General features: G+C 39.3%; 1 protein-coding gene across 3 annotated transcripts in view; it reads right to left on the bottom strand.

Annotated features, from left to right (window-relative positions):
* Positions 1-13,327, bottom strand: part of TENM4 (teneurin transmembrane protein 4) — a 590,079-nt gene that overhangs the window by 184,296 nt on the left and 392,456 nt on the right. For all 3 annotated transcript variants that reach the window (XM_068181704.1, XM_068181706.1, XM_068181707.1), the window contains one exon: positions 12,580-12,815. In XM_068181704.1, the coding sequence (XP_068037805.1) occupies positions 12,580-12,815 (236 nt within the window). The remainder of the gene's footprint in view (positions 1-12,579; positions 12,816-13,327) is intronic.

Genomic DNA, 13,327 nt, shown 5'->3' with positions numbered 1-13,327 from the left:
TTTTATTATAGTAAGACAAGTAAATGTCTTTGAGACCACTGCCTGTGTTTTAATCCTAAAATCAGCTGAAAACTGCATTAGTGTTATTAGTCACTATGCCCATTCTAAAAGCACCAGAGCCCCAGTTGGGCTGTGCTAGTTGATAGAAGAAAAATTAACAAAATTACAATCTCAGAATCCCTTGATGTCCAAAGCACAGGTTTAACTTGAGCTTTACTTAGCCTAAGTACATCTAGTGACTTCAAGGTGATGATGGAGGTGTTTAAAGTACAGAACAAATTTACACATTTTGTAGATCTGGGCCAGACTGCTCATCAGCATTGTCAAAACTGAGCTCTAAAGCAGAATCCCATCAGCCTTGAGCCTGCTGGAAGAGACATGAAGAAATTTTAAATGTACCAGGAGTATTTTGTTGTTTTAGCTGCTTTGGATGGCAAAAGCACAGGTATGTTTAAAGAAGGCTAGGAATGTTTTAATTTCTTTTCTAGTTTTTCTTTACATATACTAGAAACACAAACACTCTCTGGAGAGGGAAAAAAAAAATCCCTTTTTTCTCCTGTACAAAAGCTTGGCAAATGGATACAAATGCACAGTCTGAGAAAGCCGATAAAGTGCGTGACACAGCACAATTAACAGCACAATAATTTTTGTTTCTGTCCAGAGACCATGAGCAAAATACAGCACAATGCTTTCAGGACTATAAATCAAAATGAATGGTTCAGATCAGTGTAAAAATCTCTCTCTATAACAAAACTTAACACAACCTGATGATTTGTTCCCTTGGACTTAGAACTAAATCCAGCACATAGAATAAGGCAAGTGCTAGCAAGTGCAACCCACAGTGTTCTAGAAAGACCCACAGCCATCTTTGTATTTAATTTTACCTAAAAAAAGGAGTTGCTAAAAAAACCTGAAGTTTACCAAGTCAAGCACTCAAAAATGAGCAAAGAACAGAATTAAGATTACTTTTGTGATTTTACATCAGCCCCTGTATGCATATGTACTCTGTAATAGCCTTTAATTCCCTCATCACAGGCTATTTTTTTCCACTGGCCCAATGCTGAGCAGAACAATTGCACAGAAATTACCACTCAACCCTGGCAATTCCAGCATTGTAGCACATTCGATTGCTTTCTAGGGATGCCATATGTGCAGTCTGCTTGGTAGCAGTAGGAGGGGGTTGGAAAGGGAAGGAACATTCGGCACAGACAATTTTGCAACTGCACTCTAACTAGGTCCCTACTGAGCATGTGTGAACTCAGATTTTCTAGTTTTGTGGCAGCCAGCTCAGGCTGGATCAGAGATGTGATAAAGTACACACCATTGCTTGTTCTACCTAATAAAAAAAAGAGGTGTCACAATTCTCCATTACTTCAGTACTTCCGCAATATAAATAGAGAACAACAGTAGATCCAATAGCAGAATTTTGCCTAAATGAGTGCCACGTCACCTGGTGCATCCAGATGCCTATTCTCATATCTATTTAGGCTACAGAATCACAGAATCATTAAAGTTGGAAAAGACCTCTAAGATCATTAAGTCCAACCACTAACCTAGCACTGACATGTTCACCATTAAACCACGTCTCCATCTGCCACATCCATGAGCCTTTTGAACACTTCCAAGCACAGTGATTTCACCATGGGCAGCCTGTGCCACTGCTTGACACCCCTTCCAATGAAGAAACCTTTTTTAATACCCAATCTAAACCTCCCCTGGTGTAACTTCCACACATTTTGCCTGGTCCTGTCACTGGCTGCCTGGGAGAAGAGGCCAACTCTCACCTAGCTACAATCTCCTTTCAGGGAGTTGTAGAGAGATATAAGGTCTACCTGAGTCTCATTATGTTCAGGCTAAACAATCCTAGCTCCCTCAGCTGCTTCTCATCAGACTTGTGCTCCAGCCTTTCCCCACCTCTGTTGTCCACCTCTGGACATGCTCCATCCAGCACCTCAATGTCTTTCTTGTAGCGAGATGCCCAAACGTTCCTTTGTGACAACTTAGGCCATGATAATTCGGGTTTGTCATTAAATACAAATGTAACAAAGCACTTGCTCCGGGACACAGCACACTGCTTTGCCCCTGCATCCCCAAAGACTAAATTGATAGTAGTGAATTAAACAGTACTAAGCAGGATAACTTGATAGTCTGTAACATTTATTTGCTGAAAAGAACTCTACCCATGGCACTGGTTCTGGTCAGCTAACACCTTCCAAATTCCTGTGCGCTGTTCAGCTAGCAAAGACCAGAGATCATTCTTAACAGATAGTCTGGGTCTGAATACCCATAAGAGTTTAACAGTAGAGAAATGTATTCCTTCTGGACCAGCTGGGCACCTAGAACGGTCCCACGTACATGTTCCACAACCTGTAGTAATCCATGATGCAGTCTGACTGGGGAAGGTATACTAAAATACATAAATAGTTACTAACCAAGATTAAAGCTGTTTGGAACATCATTATGCTTAGATTGAAGGATTTGGGGATTTTTTTTTAACCAAAAGCCTCAGGAAACCCTTTTGATGCTTGATTTCATTATAATTTCTGCCATAATTGAAAGGGATTCTCTCCATTGATACTCCAATTAGATATTCTTTTGAAATACTTAAGGTAAGCATAGCCATAATTTCTGCCAACTGCCTGGTTCTGCTTTGCTTTTTAAAGAGTCTCTTTGCATAATGAAGTGATGCTGCAGTTGTACTGGGCAAGCAAGGTGAGATGCTGCTGCTGTTTCACATGCTACCATATCTGAAAACAGCCAACATTACCTGTTCTCATCATCTGTCTAGGCAAGAGCTTCTGAGTGCAGTAGGGACATGCTTGGAAGTTAAGGTATGATAAAATCAAATGGAGAGGAAGATAGGAAAAGCTGGAGATGATGGGAGAGTTTATAGATTAGCATTGAAACACAAAGATTCAACAACCTCTATCCATAAAGCACCAGAGCCTACTATCTCAAAGGGAAGTATGTAAGTGGTCCTTTCAGAGCTTTTAAGTTTCAGAATAAACAGTGGCTTGAAATCTTGACAAAGAGGAAAAGAGTGGATTGGACTTCTGTTCATTATTTTACTGGTCATCAGGATGTTACCTGAGCAGTATACTTAACAACAACACCTCATCCTATAAAGATGTCTATCTACTACAGAGCTCAACTTTAACCACAGGTAAAAACCTCAGAGTATACATCGCTGCACACATTCAATAGAAATGTATGACCTAGCTGCAAAGCAGGCTTTGAAGCCATGTTTTCATTTATGCTAGAAAACATTGGGAAATAAGCACTAAACTATAACCAAGGAGCATTTTTCCCTGCCAGTGACATCCATAATTGATATTACCCTATGACTAGTTAGCCACAAAAATGTTTGGTATTTAAAAACATTGAAAAAAAAGCCCATTACAGGAAACATTTTTGTCTCCACTTAACTGCAAATAAATTACATTATTTCACACTAATTAGTATGAAATAAAAACATGGACTCAAGGAGAACTCCTTCCACAAGACATATAAAGATCTGTAAACCTGATTTTTTCAGCATCTGTGTGCAAAGGTTAATCTAAGTAATGAAATAAAGATTACAGCAGCACATCTGTGCCACTGTCATAAAGACAAAGCCAGCACTTCTGGAGTCAGCCTGCTGTTATTTTCTTTTCTGGAGGCTTAGAGCAACTATAAAACCTCACTAAGAACAACTGATAAAAGCTTATGGGTTGACAGCCCATATCTGACCATTTAATAAAAACAGATGGAATTACATTAATCTCTCCTTGTATTAGAGATTCTTAATTTTACAGAAGGCTCAGACATCTAAAGGGCCAACTAATGCGTGGTTTCATGGCACACTGATGTAGACTCCCAGATCAGATGGAGCCCTCTGGATGCATAGCCACAACCCACTTTCAACTGGTTAAATAATCAGTTATAGTGGTGGTCTACTTCTGAATGGAAGTCATTCTTCCAGTGACCCCACAATGATGAAAGAAGATCAGACTTTGACAAAAGAACCTCTTAAATCAGTGTCAAAATAAAACAATAAGCTGAAATAAAAAAGTAATATATAAAAGCCAGAACAATAGGGAAACAGAGAGTAATCTATATAAATCTAAAGCCATGGAGAGAGGCAAAAAGAAGCTGAGGACATCAAGAAAAAAATACATGTCTTGAAAAAACCCACAGAACAATAGATCTTTTTTTTAAGTGTACTGAAACCTAGCAAAATGAGCAGCAATATTGATGGGGATAGGGAAATTGTTAATAATGTTGGAGTAAAGACTGAAGTTTCAGTAAGAATTTTTGTTCTAGCTTTTGAAAATAACTACAATAATGCAATCATTTCACAGGAAATAAGTTTTTTTCTGGTCCATTAATAACCAAAAATTATACTGAAGTACATCTATTTAAGGACAAACATTTTTAAATCTGCAGGCCCATTTAACTTGCATCCAGTAAAGAAGGAAGAATCTGACTCACTAATTAATTCGGAACCAGCTACCAAGAAATTAGAACAGGATTAATGCTCTAGAAATATTTAAGAAGGGAAAAGGACAGGATGCAAGTCACTTGGTTTGGGTAGTCTGATATCTATTACAGACAAAATAACAAAGCACAGAATTGAACTGATAGAGAATAAAGAAAGTGAATGTATGGTATCTCAGGCTAACCATATTGCTTTTCTGAAAAACATATCTTAAGAAACAGTTACTCATTCTTTGACAAGCTTACATTTCAGTAAGACATTTGATCTAATTTGATATGATTAAACAAACAAGCATTTTTGAAGGGTATAAAGACATGTATACATATATTGAAAAACTAACTGAAAGACATTAAAACTATCATTGCTGGTGAATAACCATCACATGTTACAATTTCTTGTGAAGTGAATAACTGATAGTTGGTCAGTGTTATGTAAGTAAATATAAAATCATGGATCATTAAACATGTAGCTGACTCAAATACTTCAAGTGAGAAATACAATGATGAGGGCAGAACAGAAAAACAGAAGAGCAGGGCAGTAACTAAATTTGAATGATTCAAACAAAAAGTGACAATGGTCAGCCTATACACTTTGGATAATGGACTGCAAACTGTGTCCATGAGATGGGACACTGGCAATTGGAAAGCAGAGAGAGCAAATGACTTAAGGAGTAAGCACAAGAAGATGCTGTACAACAATATCCTAATGTAACTTTTATGGCCCAGAAAGACCTAATGGGATGCTTACACATATAAGTTGGGAAAAAGCCATTTGAAGGAGGTGACTTACGTATGTAAAATGGGTAGAGTAAGTAGCTGGAGTTTGCTGGGCTTCAATGTGCAAAGAGGTCAGCCTGCACAATGTGATAGTTTATGGATTTTAACATATTGAATATTGAGAAAACAGTTTTAAATTAAAATTATGGGAATCCTTAGGCTTCTTCCTGACTCCAATAAACACTGAATGAGTTGAGAGAAGATGTAAACTTGCCCAGTATATTTATCACTGTAGACTCTGAAGAAGTACTAACCACTTTGCAAAGCAGAAATTTTGCTGCCAAGTTCAGAACATACTGTCATCACATGGAATACCTACATTTTAGTACTTCCCAGTTTCCACAGACTGGGCAAGTCTAACAAAATAAGCAGGTCTGCAATATCTTCTGCTCTACTTTTCCAGTAATATTTTCTTGCGGAAGTGTCTCTCCTTTGAGTCCAGAAAGAGAAAGGAAGCTTGTGAAGGGTCTAGAGAGTAAGTCCTATGAAGAGTGACTGAGGGAGCTGGGGTGTTTATCCTGGAGAAAAGGAGACTCAGATGGGGGCCTTATTGCTCTTTACAGCCACCTGAAAGGAGCTTGTATCCAGGGAGGGTCAGCTTCTTTACCCAGGCAACAAGTGACAGGACAAGAGGACACAGCCTCAAGCTGTGCCAGAGGAGGTGCAGGTTAGACAATAGAAGAATTTCTTCATGGAAAGGGTTGTTAAGCATTGAAATGGACTGCACAAGGAGGTGGTGGAGTCACCATGCCTGGAGGTGCTCAAGAAACAACTTGACATGGCACCTTTTGCTGTAGTTTATTTGTCATTATAATGTTCCATTGAAGGTTGGACATGATGATCTTAGAGGTCTTTTACAGCCTAAGTGATTCTGTAATTCTTTCAAAAGCATATCCATCATTTCTCTAATCACAACACTTTCAAGTTCAGGTTACAAATCTTATTTAGACTGAAACAGAGAATGTTCTTTAATGGAGTTTCTATGGCAAGATTTTTAACACCCATCTGAATGAATTGATCTTCACAAGAATAAATTTAAAGTGGCATCTTGTACTTTTATCACCTTTATTTTAAAGCACAATAGTGGATAAATCACTTCTACTTCCTTTGCTCTGAATTATAAAGCTAAGAGTAGCTGCTATCCAAACATACACTGGAAAATTAAAAGCAAAAAAAAAAGATGCACACAATCACCTAATAATACAAAGAGCTCTTTATGACTTTGCAGGTGATAGAAAATAAAAGATCTACATTATAATTCATACCACCATGTACTTAAAGCTGCAGCAAAAGACCACAAAACAGGCACAAACGTAAGCCTGAATGTAACCCACTGTAGTTTTAATTTACACAGAATCCTAGAATGCTTTGGGTTGAAAGGGACCTTAAAAAAAGAAAACCATCTGGCTCCAATGACCCTGCCATGGGCAGGGACACGTTCCACTAGACTGGGTTGCTCAAAGCCCCATCCAACTTGGCCTTGACCTCTTCCAGGGATGGGGCAGCCACATCTCTGGCAACCTGTGCCACCGCCTCACCACTCTCACAGTAAAAAATTCTTTCCAGCGTCTATCTAAACCTACTGTCTTTTAGTTTAAGGCCATCGATTTAATTTTGTGTCTTTCTCATTTCCCTGATAATTAATCTCCATGTGTGCATGCGTGTTGAGAGGGAGATGGGGTAAAGCTAGTAAAGAGGTGGAGCTGAAACATTTGAGTGACTATTTCATTGTGGATCTGGCCAGGGAAAGGTTATTTTGCCAGATTCCCTGAGGCAGCTTTCCTGAGCTCACTGCTACTCACCAGCCTCTTGTAAACTTTAACCACAGCAGCTGCCCTCGCTGGCTCTCTAACATAGTGAAGTGTGACTGAGGTGAACACAGAGTCCTGTGACCTTCCCATCTCTCTGCTATAGAACAAAAAATGCAAAAAGATTTCTTCAACTCCATTTTTGAGTAGTCAGACAGAAGCTCAAGTTGATGGCATCTCTCCATGAGGTTGAGACTATTTTCATGCCTTAGCCTTTCTGAGAAAATTTGGAGTGCAACAACAAAAAAGATCATTCAAAACTGGATTGAAGGGTTAACAGCTGTCATGACTTATATTTTATCTTCAGTCATATCAATTTCCAGAACCAGCAATTTATAAAAATATATGCAGATTTTTCCAGCTCCTGTTGCAGACATTGGGCCCAATGCCACTGACTCTCACTGCATTTGAACTAGTACTGAAGGAAATGTAGTTGCTGCAGTTTTAGAGGAGCATGTGCATGAGAAGAGTAAGGACCACATTTCCTAAATGTCAGGGGTATGAAAAGAAGAGCTGGATGTCATCTAAACTGTCCTGCTTAGTGAGGAGGCACTAACCCTCTTGCCCCACCAATGTTCATCTGCATTTGGTACAGTAAGAGCCAGCTTTAATAGAAAAAACCAAACCCACACATATTCAAGGTCTATAAAGGCAAAAAATGGTAGTGCTGGCTCACAATGACGGCCCCCTCTCAACCAGTGTCCTTGAATGTTGTTTCAAAAACATTTAAAATACACAAAATATATCACTGGTAATACTAAAGCACCTTTTAGACTGGATCTAACACTTTTATTGATTAAGGGTAAAATTAAGTAAATGAGTTTGCAGTTACTGAGTGAACAGACCACAGTGATTATGTGAAGATGTGAAAGAACAAAGAAAGGACCTCAAAACTCTGTTTGAGGTAACAGATTGACTTCGTAACATAAAGGCTTTGCCAGAACAGATTGTTTAGCTCCCATTTCTGCCTTTTATCAAAGACAAGATGGAAATAGAAAATATTCAAAGATTTTGATTTACAATCCTTGTAAATCAAAAGAACAAATGTCAACAGTAGCAAAATAGAACTTAATCTGGGATCAGAAAATAAATATTAAAGCAGAAAGTGAAAGTAGCCTGTTGGCAGGGTAATAAATTGCTTTATATTTATTTATAACCTTAATATCAAGGTATAAATGTAGGATTAATAGATACAGATCAAGTTCAATAATTAAGCATTAGCAACTTTTCCTATTGATCTCTTACTATGTAAACACCATGGTAATTGGTACACTATACATCCATTGCTAATTAATTAGATTTCTAAGAGCTTTGGAGAGCTGCTTTAAATTGGGTTTGCTCCATAGCATCAAAGAACCATGGACAAACTGAGCTAAAGTTAGCTTTTGGGGTGATTCTTCGACAATAAAAAGAAAGATGCTTTATAAAACACATCATAGCCCTAGCACACTTTTACTGTCAAAGCATTTTGCCTGCAGCAAGCAACACTGCTCTTCAAGTGAAGCTGCATCTGTACAGACTTCAAATGAACACAGAGCTTAAAAGTAGAGAACTCTGACTGCAATAAAAAGGAATGACTGTTTTGGCTTCATAATATATTTTCCAGCCCTAGCTTTAATCTAAATCAAATGACCATCTTTCTTGCTGTTCATGCAATGCAACCACAGCACATGCTTAAGTATAGGAAAATTGCAAGTGCCTAACACCATCAAATTGTACTTCCATCTAGTCTGGAATCTACATCAGGCAGAGGATAATAACTTCTGTTTAAACAGGCAGAAACTATTCTCCATCACTAATTAATTCAGAAACTGTTCCGCAGACCTAGCCAAACAGCTGCTGGGCATGGAGCTCTGGACAATCAAACAGGTATTTTCGGTTTCTAAACTTCTTCCAAACAGTACAGCAATGTCAGAGGCTCTTTACAATGTTCTGCTAGCAGGTCTGGCACCTATAAGGTACAGGAAATGCTGGCAAAGTATTAGCATAGCAACACACCTTGTGGGATTCTCTCTGCCATTAGAATCTTGCTAGAAATTAGCCCTCCAAGGCAGAACACAATGCTATACAGACCCCACCAAATCCCAGCAAAAGCAATGAAAATTTTTCTTGTCTAGCTGTCCATTGAATGGACATTCCTAAAATGGGGAATTCAATTTTAACGTCATTTCTCTTCAGGAACTCCTGAAATAGCAAATTTGCAGGGTAGCTCTGAGCTGCTCAGAGAGAGGCCTTTGATTTCAATGGTTCCATCACTTTAATGTTGCATCCCTGATGTGCCCCTGCTTTTCTCCTTGGTGTTCTCACTGCATGAAACAAGCTTCTGTGGAGCTCATGAGATTTGCATAAGCTGTGTATGTGCAAACCACTGATGGGCACTGTCATCACTGCCTTAGTGTGCTGTCTGACTCTTTGAAAAGGGGAAACAAGTCAATCAAAAGCTGGTTAATTCCAATGAAAACCAGCTTCTGGTGTTTAATACACTCTGTTATATTTTGTTTGTCATTATCTCTCCAGACCAGTGACTCAGCCCTGTAAAACCTTCACCTTGATCACAGTGTTGACACATGACAGGAGCCATTCAGCTGCCATGGACACCTATTTATCTCTCCCTATTTTGAAACAGCCCAGCAAGATAAATGAACCTCAGACTGCTAAATGCCATAAAGACATACACAAAATAATAGAAACTCTGCCTTTTAGCCTCAAACAAATGATTTAGCAAGTGCTCCAGGTGAATTTCAAAATGGAACTGGCTTCAGCAAAAAACTTCAGAAATGACCAGTGCCTTGCTGTTTCCATGCAACTCTGCCTGGCTCAGATGGGCACCCACCACAGCTGTGCCTGAGCATCTGTCACACAGGAAGTACTGCCCGTAGCACAGTCTCTTTGGTATGTCTTTAGCTCCACATTTCTACAGAGGGGTAAGGCCTGCAGTGGGCAGTTTTTAATATTTAAATAAATGTCACAGAAAACTGTGACATGCCTGATGCTGTAAGGAACATCTTGAAGGCCTAGATACCACTCTGAAGTATTACCATTATCCAACCAGTGTAAAAAACCACAGATTAAATGCCAAGCTGTTGCAATGGGACCCAACTTGAAGTCCAATCACTTCTTCCCATTCACCTAAATGGGATCCTTTTCAATGACCTCAGTTTGCCCTGGAGGACAAAAATGGTCATTAAATGATAACTTCCGTGGTTGTTTTAACTAACAAGAGCAGATGGAAAGCAGTCAAGTTCCCAATACACACAGACTGTTATACAGATTAGACCTTTTATTCATGACTAAATTATACCTTATCACTCAGATTGTCCCCATGGCATTGAAAAGAGCAGGGTACTGCTTAAATGAAAAAAGGTATCTGCAAGAAAATGAAACTGTGCAAATGTGGGGTGGGGGGGGAAGCCCAAAACTGGAGGAAAACCAGTAATTTATTTGCAAATAGACCATGTTACTTGGAATAATAAACAAGCTCTTGTTAAGAATTCCATAGTTCATATCCAAATGCAAAGTGTCTCAGTTTAACTTAGTGAAAGTACATTTTGACTCTCTTATTCATTTCTTTTATTTTGGGTTAGGTGATACAATTCTCATCTGCAACTTGACAGGATGTAAAAAATAATTACAAATGAAAAGGTTATTCATAATTTTTAAATGAGTTAATTAGTAAACCCCGCCAGAATCACTCATTACAGTAATTAATAATTGATTATACTTGAAATTAAACACAATTTTTCATCAAAATCTAATTAATATCTGCCTTTTTTCTCGTTGATCAGAACACTAGGTCTGGTAGAGACAATCTTTGCTAAATATGTTTATGCTGAACTGAACCATTGGATTTGATTTTTAATAATTTGTAGATCCCTTAGAAATGAGTAATTATGACCCATAATTACAGTGGTTCAACCTGCTCAGCATTTCTGGCACCTTGCCAGTGATCCATGGTGTCTGGCAAATGCCATCGAATTCACCTGAATGGAGAGGATAAAAAGGATGGGAGGGCACTCCATGGACCTTCCTTTTAACAACATTTACTGTGGTTTTAAGCAGGAGTATGATCTTTTGTGAACTCTGAGACAGGGTTCTGAGTTGGAGAACAGCAAACCAAACTCCTCTCCATCTGCTAACCAGCACACACCTCCTCCTCCTCCTCCTGGCACTGCTATGCTGAGCTGAAATGATTGTCCTCTGACACACTGAGATTATGTCCAAAGGAACCATGCTCAGGACATAAGCAGAATACCAGACAAATGAAAAAGGTGACTCCAAATGTACATAGCAAATGATGAAAACTGACTGCATATTTCATCAAATTGCTGCTGATTTAATGCTGGTTAATTAATCATTCCTGTTCCTCTTACAGGAGACATAAAAGTGACCAGAGTATGATGCAAGGCAGAAGTGGAAAAGTATCAGTCATTAAAGGAGTGGATATAAAAGCAACACAGTAAAAGCAATCCTTTGTGGTGGTGCTAATCATATTCATGTAAAATGAAAGCAAAATCTTTCAATCCAGACTAAGATTTGCAATTCTAACCACCACCTTTTATAGATTATTAGTGTACAGGAAGTCACAGCAAAATCAAAAAGACTCATTTGTGCCATGAGAAATGGGCTTTTTTATCCATGATCACATCTAAAAGTGTCTGAAAACTGGAGTTTGCACCACAGACAGTTTAACATAGAAGTCTAGGAATGGACTTTTTAAAGACATTTATAACACATATATCAAACAGAACTGAAGAAAAAGTAATGGTAACATTCCAGCTTTACAGGCTTAAAAATACAATTTTCACTTCTAGCAGTTCAATTATTTTTGCAACATACAGTAAGAATGCTTCTTTGCAATGAACACTGACAAGCCGCATAAAACAAAAAAATTCAGATCATGCACAGTTAAAGAAAAATCCACTGCTTTTCCACCCAAGATGCAAATTTCACCAGCACCAGCTACTCTAAAAATGCTCTGATGAACCACAATCTCAACCCAGTCCTTCTCCATCCTCCTGGTCACCCTGTGAACTCCAATATAATTAGTTAAACATCACTGAAATGGGTGTGTCACCAGAGATGATAGAATGAAACCACATTTTTGTGTACCAGGATCTTGGTTCTGATCCCATCCCATCAAAGTCAACACTGACAGACCTGGGTGCCACTGGGACTGGGACATGGACTTCACCACTTGTTTTAATGGGATGCTTAAAGAAAACCTGGTGGCTTTGCCTCACTCCAGGTACACTTTCCTCTGCAGGATGTAAACAGTCCATGATATGGAAGGGAAAACAACTCCCTCATATCACTCATGTTTTACTAAGCCCTTCTGGCTTTATGACAGGTGTTAAGCTCCCTGCCACAACACCGCAACACAAGCAAGTCAACAGATGCCTTATTTCCCCATCACTTTGTACCACAGTCTTGACCCTCTGTTTCCCAAATATTAGCAGTATGGGAGGGTTTGCAGAAGAAATGAAATAAAAGAAAGAAAAACAAACAGCAACAAGCTTACCTATGAAATAGGCCAGCAGGATCACCAGCGTGACTGAGATGACAATGGCACTCAGAGCAGCACATTTCCAGTTACAGTACTTATAGGGTTTCTTCAGGTTAAAGGCAGGCCTAGAAAAGGTACTTCTGGGAAGGGGCCTAGGGGGAGGCGAGTACACAGTGCTGGACGTCAGGGGATATCCTGGCGATGTTGTACAAAAAAGGGGAGAAGTGCCTCCAGGTTTGAACAGGAAGTGCCTGAGGGAAGAAAGACCAACAGCAAGTGACTCCTTACACAAATCGATGCTGAGGGAGGCGTGGGGTGGGAGAATGGCGACTGCTGCCAGGACGAGGAAAGCAGCTCCACACAATGCTGGCTACGGACACGGACGGCATGCACAAAAGAGAAGAATAAAAATCAAAGGCAAGTCATACAGAGTAAAAGAAAACAAAACCAAACAAAAAAATCACAGTGCCAACAATGCCACAGAGAACTGTTCAAGGGCAGGAGTCCCCTCTGTGGAAGAGCTGGCGTTAGAGTGAGATGAAAACCCCAAGCACAGCTACGACAGACTGGTGGCACAGGCAGAACTGGGAGCCTGCTTGCACTCCCACATAAATGCCCTACGGAGGCTGAAGAGGAGCGGAGGTCAGATTGAAGAAGGGAGGGCTTTTATCAATTTATTGATCACTGCATGAGAGCGTTTTTTGTGTGGCATTGGTGAATGGAGATGGGGAAAAAGAGCTTAAGCCATTCCATAGCACCCAAA

This window comes from Anomalospiza imberbis, chromosome 2, assembly GCF_031753505.1.
Source record: "Anomalospiza imberbis isolate Cuckoo-Finch-1a 21T00152 chromosome 2, ASM3175350v1, whole genome shotgun sequence".
NCBI lineage: Eukaryota > Metazoa > Chordata > Aves > Passeriformes > Viduidae > Anomalospiza > Anomalospiza imberbis.
This window is presented reverse-complemented; position numbering and strand designations above follow the sequence as displayed.